Source organism: Sinocyclocheilus anshuiensis, unplaced genomic scaffold (genome assembly GCF_001515605.1).
Source record: "Sinocyclocheilus anshuiensis isolate Anshui unplaced genomic scaffold, SAMN03320099.WGS_v1.1 scaffold93, whole genome shotgun sequence".
In the NCBI taxonomy this organism is placed as follows: Eukaryota; Metazoa; Chordata; class Actinopteri; order Cypriniformes; family Cyprinidae; genus Sinocyclocheilus; species Sinocyclocheilus anshuiensis.
The window spans coordinates 348496-357786 of NW_015539852.1; the positions used below are offsets into that span (position 1 = coordinate 348496).

The window sequence follows — 9291 nt, forward strand, 5'->3', positions numbered from 1 at the left end:
TAGCACATCACTCACATGTGGATTTAATTCACGTGACATCATTGAGATGAAGAAAAAGACATGAAGCTGTCTGCTGAAAACGTATAATTGGCCATGCTGGAATGCTGTGATTGGCTAAGAGATATGATAGCAGTGATTGGGAGGTCTTGGATGACAGCAGTTAATTGCTGTTTGTCCTCTTGCTAACAAGTTTTGAAGTGCCAGTCATCTCATCTTACATCATAGAACACGATCGATTCTCCATCATTCTCTGCGTCTCATGTGACTGCTTATTCATTTACCAGCAGAATGATTGAATAGGATTAATAAATCACAGATTAAATAAGTCCTGGTTTAAATTATGTTGTCAATGTTGATTTCTCCACTAAAAACATCTTGTAGTCTGGGGTGTGAGCTGTGTCTTGGAAACTTTTAGCCTTGCCAAGAATTGCAGATGATTTCATCTCCTAATAAAGAAAGAATCGACTTTTGGGATATGTGCATATTGTGGCCAAAAATACTGTCTTTTTTCTGCAGTGTAATGCAACACGGTTTGTTTTAGTATTCACATGAGTTTTTCCTTTTAAAATTACAAATACATAGACATTAAAAAACAGTAATATTGTAAAATATTATTACAATTTTAAATAATTTACTATTTTAATTTATTTTAAATGTAAATTATTCATGTGACGGTAAAGCTGGTCCTTCAGAAATCATTTCATGCATCCTTGCTGGATTAAAGTATAGTAACACTTTATTTGAAGGTGACCTTATTACACGTTACATGTGCTTACTATTATAATAACAATAAATTATGCATAATTACATACAAATAACCCTAAGCCAAACCCTAATCCTAACCTTAACCCCATCCATCCATCAATCCATATCTATCTATCTATCTATCTATCTATATATATATATATATATATATATAATTTGTTTATATATAATACGTTTATAACCGTAGTTTTATTTATAATATCTATATATATATTACGATATAATAATAATAATTTTTTTTTTTAATTATATATTTTTTCTCACGTTGAGTTGGATGTTTATTTAGTAAATTAATTTAGTGAATTAATTTAAGACTCAAACTTTTTCAGTCCAGGCCTGACTTGGTGATTTTAAATGATTCATTCATTAAAAGAACCAGTTCAAAACAGTCATTGTTAATTGGACTAAACGGTTTGTTCTGTATGTCAAAAATTTGGACACTTATTTTCTGATTTAAGTCTTTTACACATTTTCGAATATTCTAAAAGTTAAGTCCTCAAAACTGTAGCACAAATGGAAGTATGGGAAAAAAATAGTGATCAAAAGCTGCATGAAGCATCATAATTATTAAAAAATTAATTTGTTCAGTCAAGTGTGTCTAAGCTTTTGACTGGCTGTGTATGTGTGTTTTTTTAAACAGTTTGCATTATAGATAGTTGCACACATATTGCATTATTTGCAGCAAAGGTGCTGATATATTTGGCCCCAACTGTATGTATATGTCTACCTATGAACCAGTAGCCATTAATGATGTCATTTCCATTCTCCGGCTGAAATGGTAAACATGTCCGTCAGGAATGTCAGAGGTGTGTGCTGCTGTGAGAGGAGAAACAGTGATTGTTCTCTTACACACACAGACACCGTAACAGTGGAGTGCCATTCACCCAAGTTAAATTCGGCACGGTGTGACATCATTCAGGAGAAATCCGCGCACATCACTCTCAATCCATCATCTCTGAACACAGTGTGGGAGAGAAATACTGCACAGTGGCAAAGACACAAACTCCTAATGAGCTCATAAACGTCTTTACAGTCTGCTCTAATCCAAGTCTCAGAGCTGCGTCTTAAAGCACGTCCATTAACTTAATTACAGTAAACAAAGCCATCGTGTTTGCATTTTAAAACCCACAGTATCGAGACGTTCCACTGTTAAATAGTAGCTGCATTTGGCGGAGGATTTTATATGAAATAAAATCGGGATCAACATTCAGCTTGAACCTGAATGTTTAATGTATAACTGAGCTCCAAGTTGTGCAAAAGTGTAGGCATGCACTTGCTGCCCGTTTTGATTTTCATTAGCTGTGGTGTAGCGGTAGAAAGAGACAGTAGACACCGCTCCTGTCATTCTCCATCAGCCCTTCCAGTCATCTTCATCTGCCTGCCTGCACGGAGTTAATATGCATCAACAAACACACACATGCATGCACACACACCTATTCATCTTATTTATCACCAAGTAAGGCCTCACGGAGATGTAATTTGTTCCAGTAAAACGGAGATAACTTGACCACTGGTGCATACAAAATGTGTTCAATAACAAATCTTTTGCTTCTAGACTATATAGACACAATTTAGTTACATTTGTAGGACTTCAAGGAACTAATGCTTTGTAGTCTAAAATACATGTAAAATGCTGGAAATACCATGTTTGTGAAGAAATCAAGACTGGAAATCAGTTAAATGTGTTTCAAGACTTGTACCGAGCTGCCTACATAGACAGATTTTTTTTTTTTAAGGGATCGTGTGTCTAGAAATGACAACTGTTCCAAAAAGTTGAAAATCTTAAGTAGCATTGCATGTAACTACCCCTTACGAAAATTAGCCATGATTTTATTATAGTAAAAGTGTAGTAACCATGTTTTTTTGGCATATTGATTACCATTTATATAACCACAGCTTTACTACAAATACCATGGTTAAACTATGATTAGTGTAGCAAAACCATGGTTAATTTGTGGTTACCATAGTTTAACTATACACTGTAAAAAATGATCGTGATTTTAACAGTAAAAGACTGTAAAAATGCTACAGTAAAAACCTGTTAACTGGTTAACAGTAAGTTTCCATACTATATTCGGTGAATAAATGTAATTACATTTAATGTGATTCTACAGTAAAATACTGTTAAAAATACAGTTTTTGGAAGTGAAAAAGAAAAAGTCATTGTATAATTTACAGTGAAAAAACGTAAATTGACACTCCCAGAATTCCCTGCATGACACTTCATATTTGATGTTTTTTTGTTGAAATAACATGTTTCTTTTTAGTTTTTTCTTATCAGTTGTGTACACTAGGGTTTAATCTTACATCTAATGTTGTTAAATTAATGTTTATTGCATTATTTCAGTATCATGTGTGTCACCATGATGGTGTTTAGTGTTTATGTGAATGAGACTGTGCACCTTCTATATATAAGTATTGCCCTCCTCAGCTCGTAGAAAAGCTGTTTGTGATGAGCTTTGGTTCATCATGTGACTTTCTCATCACCACCAGTTTTTGGTGGTTATCAGTGCATTACAATGGTTCAAAACAGATTGTAGTACTTAAATATGTTGGTTTATTAACATTACATCAGTTAATGAAATGCATTATTTTATTGTGAATTTAGATTAAGACTGTAAAACCTAAAATGTTGCTACCATATTTTTTACGGTGAAGTTCTGGCAACCACAGCTGCCGGTATTTTTCTGTAAATGTCAGATTTTTTTTTACAGTGTAGTAACCATGGGTTTTTGGTTTTATTTGTAGGAAAACCATGGTTAATTTTTGTAAGGGACATTACAGTTCAGAAATTTGGGGGTTGGTCTTTGAAGAAGTCTCTTATGCTTACCAAATCTACATTTATTTGATCAAAATATAGTAAAAACCTGTGAAATATTTTACTTAATAAACTAATATTATTACAATTTAAAATAAGTGATTTCTAAGTTATTGCTGTGATAGCAAAGCTGAATTTTCAGTAGCCATTAGCTACTCCAGTCTTCAGTGTCACATGATCCTTCAGACGTCATTCTAATATGCCGATTTGCTGCTAAAAAAAATAAATTATTATCATTATGTTGATAACAGTTGTCTATATATAAAAAAAAAGAAGTCTATTTCACCCAATATTTGGTTACATGTAGGTTATTGTTTTGCTTATAGTGTTAGCTTAGCCACATGCTAACATCAAACTCTATTAGAATCGACTGTTTTGATTGCTGGTTTCTAGCATAAGATAACCAACAAAACTCCCTTGTTCAACTAACTTCACTGTGGGAAAAAATTTGATTAGCTTTAATAACTACATTCAATTCACCTGTGTGACCAGCCCCAACTCACCAGGCTAGACTAGAATTCAAATTCATGCTGGTGTAAAATAGTCTATTAGCAGAGCAACTATAAGACAGAATTGATAAGAAAACAAGACTTTAATCAGATTTGGCTGAGTAATTGAATGCTGGTTTGATATCACTGGCTTGATCTGGACAGAACAGCCTGTACACAGCATCTTTTCTTTCTCACAGTCCTCTTCCTTCCTATATCTCTCTCTCCGTCCCTCTTTCCTTTTATACTGACTAGTCCTGTATCTCTTTCTCTCGTTCTCTCCTCCTGAGCAGACGGGATCAATAGGTCTCGTAAGAGCTGCTGGCTTATCACGGCTGCAGTCATGGGTGTCAGGGAGGAAAGCCATAGCCTTGAACACAGAGCATGGACAACCTCTCATCTCACTGAGATACAGAGGTGTGAAGAAGTGCAGTTCCAAGAATCGTGCGTCTAGAGTAGCTTTATCTGTCTCGAGCCCTTTGTGTCATTTCTGGTCTTCTGCTCGTAAATGAATAGACCAAACTAAACAGGCCAAGCTGTGTAGTCGGTTCCTTTCAGCCTCTTACAAAGAAATACAGTTTGAATAGAAATGAAAATGTTTTAGGAGGCGTTATTATAAAAATGTTCTCAAGATTTTAAATGTTATTGAAGATGCTGTACTGCAGTGCATATTTGTTATATGCACATACACAAATGGTATTCTTTGAAGTTCTTTTGGACCACCATGTAAATACCATAGAATATTAAAATGGTATTTGTTCAGCATCATAGTATATATCAAACAAGGTCAAGTCATGGAAATGAATTAAGTCGGCATGTACTTAAAATGTATAACGTATACCAGATTTATCCAATAATTTAGTCCGCTTAAACTTCATCTCTCCAAAATCAACTGCATACTTGTATTCATTTTGCATTCATCAAAATCCAGTCAACAACCAATGGATAGAACCAAGTCCCTGCTCTACAATTTTTTTTTTTTTAATAATCCATTACACTCAAATGTACGTTACAATATGGAAGATCTCTTCATGAACTGGAATATTTTTTAGTTTTTTTTATTTATGTGCTCAACTATAAAATATTTAATTGATGCTTTAATATCAATATTTAAGAGATAAGTAAAGAATAAAAGTTGTTTACAAACATTTGTGAGTGAATCATTCTTTGATTCAAATGAACCAATTCGAAAATAATCATTAGTGTATCATTCTGCATTTACCAAATTCTCATTTAGTTACTCACAAATGACTAGAAACATCATTGAAAAGTCATAAAAATCATGAATAAAAAAAAGTGTGGGAATCCTAATATGAATACCACGGTACTTTCCACAAAAGATCACTGTACTGTCAGTTTTTTGTAAGGTTACACTTGCGGTATTTACTCTATGGAAACCAAATAGTTCATGCTGTTTTAAACTGTTTTGTGGTTTGTTCTTAATAAATATATCTATTAATTAATCAGGCATTTCTTGAGATCATAAAATTTAGCCTTTTTCCCATTGGTCATGCTCTCTGGGATCAAAAGCCATTAATGGACTCGCCTCATGTGCTTTTCAGAACGGATGTGGGGAAAAGGAATTATACCATTAACAGAGCCTACATCTTTATATCCGACCAAACCTGTCCGCACAAGCCATATTCATTATTTGTTTTGGGCTTTTTAGAAGAACGCATTAGACTGCATTTATTCCATTGTTATCGGCTCGGCAGCAATTTGTTGTAATCTAACTCCTTTGCATTGGTTTGTGGGGTTCACTCATTCTGATATCTGTGTGGGCACAATACTCGCTTTGCAGATGGTTCCCCTCATCAACACGGCCACAGAGACGTTACTGAGAAACCTGAAGAGCCACGCTGAGTCCGGTAACAGCTTCAACATCCACAAGTACGAGTTTCTTTGAGCATATGTGTGCACATCTGTTTCTCTGATTATTTCAGAGCTCTTAATAATATAAAACATGTTTGCTTTGCAGGTGTTTCGGCTGCTTCACAATGGACGTAATTGCCAGTGTGGCGTTTGGTACGCAGGTGGACTCTCAAAACAATCCCGATGACCCTTTTGTGCACCACGCCTCCAAGTTCTTCGCTTTCACTTTCTTCAAACCCCTCATGATTTTCTTCAGTAGGTTCAACCAACACCACATCCAGAACTCAATGCAGACAGCGTTCATTTCGCTCTCATTATTGTACAAAGGATATCACAGCTTGGAAAGTGCTTCCGACGGATGATATTGCGAAACTAATTCTCATTATGCTGATATTGCGATTAGCATATTTATTATACGAGTAAGAGGAAAAAGTGCAATTTTCTGACTGTCGTTTTCCTGGTTTTGCTGTAGTGGCGTTTCCATTTCTGCTTCAGCCTCTTGCGGGTCTGCTTCCCAATAAATCAAGAGATGAGATGAACAGCTTCTTTATCCAATGTATTCAGAAGATGATTAAACAGAGAGATGATCTTCCCCCAGAACAGGTATGGCCATGAACGAACAAATTAATTAATCATTCCTCAGTATCGACCACCCATGTTCATGATCTGCTTTTCTACAGCGGAGGCGAGACTTCCTGCAGCTGATGCTGGATGTCAGGGCCAGCAGCAAGTATTTGTCTTTGGAGCACTTTGATGTGGTCAATGACGCCGATGAACAGGCTTGCACCGAACAAGGGATGGACAACGGACAGGAAAACGGACCAGGAAACGAGTCCACCAAGCGCGCCCAGCAGAAGAGAATGATGACGGAGGATGAGATTGTCGGTCAGTCCTTCATCTTCCTGTTGGCCGGCTACGAGACAAGCAGCAACACGCTAGCATTCGCATGCTACCTGTTAGCGCTCCATCCAGAGTTCCAGAAAAAACTCCAAGAGGAAGTGGATGAATTCTTCAGCAGACATGTGAGTCAGGATTTAAATATTTGGAAAACAACATTTATTTCATTAAAGCAATAAGCCCCAAGAAGCCGTGGTTTGCAGTGAATTTATAACAGCTAAGGGGCGTTGTTAGGCACAACGTAATGCGGAGTGCTTAAAACCCCCTTAGCTGTTATAAATTCACTGTAAACCACGGCTTCACGGGGCTTATTGCTTTTATAAAATGGTTATTCCATATACGATTCAAGGTATTCAAGGTTTCACAAAATAAAACAGAGCAAATAAAGTGTAATGATATTATTCATTATTCTTCCACCAAACAATGTAGTTCCTCAGAATCAGTTGTGGTTGCAACAAAGTGGTTGCCGAGCAACACACAAACGTAAACAAAGGTGTATGTTTGTAGAGTAATTTACAACAGCTTCGAACATGGCTCAGCCAATCAGAATCAAAGACTGGAACTATCCGTTTTATAATCTTATTTTGAGACTGCTTCTTTATTTCATGCTGTGGAATAACTAATTTGTGGAACAACTGACATTCTCTTCTATTTTTTTCTCAAAAGTCCTTTGTCATATGAGTTTTGCTGTGGGTGCCCATAAATGTCGTTATGATTCAGAAAATGCTTTTTTGAAATCTTTTGTCTTTGTTCTCCATCTCTGTCTGATGCATTCTCTGCTCTTTAGTGTGTTGGATTGTTGTTTCTCATAAGTTTTGAAGGTCTGCATGAACCAGCGCATTTCTCAGAAACCATTTACTGTCAGAACCGTTGATTATATTTATAGGGCCGGAAACAAGTGTTTTATGGATGGGCTTCATCTAAGCGGCATAATGGGTAGGTTATATCATAAAGCAGTGGCTTTCAAACTGGGGTCCACAAGAAGGTGCTGGGGATCCGTGAAAAAGTTCAGAGAAAACTGGTGTAAAACTGTACAAAAAATTAAATGTTAAAACTGATCAAATTTGACAGTTAATTCACTGTATTGATTTTCATAGTGGTAATGTTGTTGTTTTCAGGTTTATGCATCTAACAAAACTTTTAATGATAGCTAGAAAAAGATAATATTGTGAAACTTGCCTATTTTTGGTAACACTTTATTTTAAGGTCCAGTTCTCACTATTAACTTATCTATTAACTGCGACTTTTCCCTCAATCTCCCAATTACTGCTTATTAATGGATAGGAAGGTAGTTATTACGTTTAGGTATTAGGTAGGATTAAGGATGTAGATTATGGTCATGCAGAATATGTGCTTTATAAGTACTATTAAACAGCCAATATGCTATTAATATGCATGCTAATTAGGGTTAGGGGTTTGTTAATATCCTTAGCACTAAGTATAGTGGTACTTGGTTTAGAAAAGCCCACTAAATAAATAGAAAGACATCCAGATGGGTTACATTGAAACAATTCAGAAAGGCTGCAGCACTGTGCTGGTTATAGAAGGCTTGTATAAGTGCTCAGTTTGCAGTATATCTGCTTAGATAATTTACTCTCCTCTATAAATATAGCGGCGGTTTGCAGTGATGATGGTGGTTCTGCTGATTTGATGTCTTATGTTTGTGCATAATGTGCATACTCCTGAGAGAGACCGAGAGGAATTCTTGATTGATTCTTTGAAACCCTGTAATCTGTGCCACAAAGCGCTGGAGAGGCTGGATGGTGATGAGGAGGAGGGTCAGATGTGGCAAGAAGAGCCTCTAAATCAGCGTATGATATTGGGGGGGATGATTCTGGCTTTCTCACGTTGCTTTTTCATGTTCGTTCCCCTTATCTCAAGGGATCACTCTTCCCTACAGTCTGAGATTCTGCCGTCTCAAACAAAACACTTTGCAAGATTCTACATAATACGGTTTTAATGAAATCCATGAAAATAAAGAGTGTATTAAATGTGTGAACGTGAAATAAACTGCTAGACAGGAGAGTAAAGGAGTGGAGAGAATATACTTAATATTTAGAGGTGTTTGCTAAGACTTATTATTGCTCGATTATTATTATAATCTAGCTCGCGAGATCCACTTTCCTGCAGAGTTTAGCTCCAACCCTATAATCAAACAAACCTACCTGTGTTTTTCTAATGATCCTGAAGACATTGATTAGCAAACTCAGGTGTGTTTGATTAGGGTAGAGCTAAACTCTGCAGGAAAGTGGATCTCGCAAGCTTGATTTGAGGATCACTGATATACTAGGTTACTCTGGCCTTATTCATAAGCAAGTTTACCTAACACAAAATCAGGAAAATGAGGATCTGCTGTGTGGCCTCTTATTGGCTTGCTTTATGGGGAATGCAAATCAATGCAAATTAAGAAGAGAAAGTGACTTGGTCACCAAAAATGAATGTTTATCTCTA

At 36.1% G+C, this 9291-nt stretch overlaps 1 protein-coding gene across 1 annotated transcript in view; it reads left to right on the forward strand.

Moving 5' to 3' along the window:
• The window catches only part of LOC107684653 (thromboxane-A synthase-like), a 79156-nt gene that overhangs the window by 46967 nt on the left and 22898 nt on the right, over nt 1-9291 (forward strand). The window contains exons 7-10 of the mRNA XM_016480960.1: nt 5873-5961; nt 6050-6198; nt 6416-6546; nt 6624-6965. Coding sequence (XP_016336446.1) covers nt 5873-5961; nt 6050-6198; nt 6416-6546; nt 6624-6965 — 711 coding nt within the window. The remainder of the gene's footprint in view (nt 1-5872; nt 5962-6049; nt 6199-6415; nt 6547-6623; nt 6966-9291) is intronic.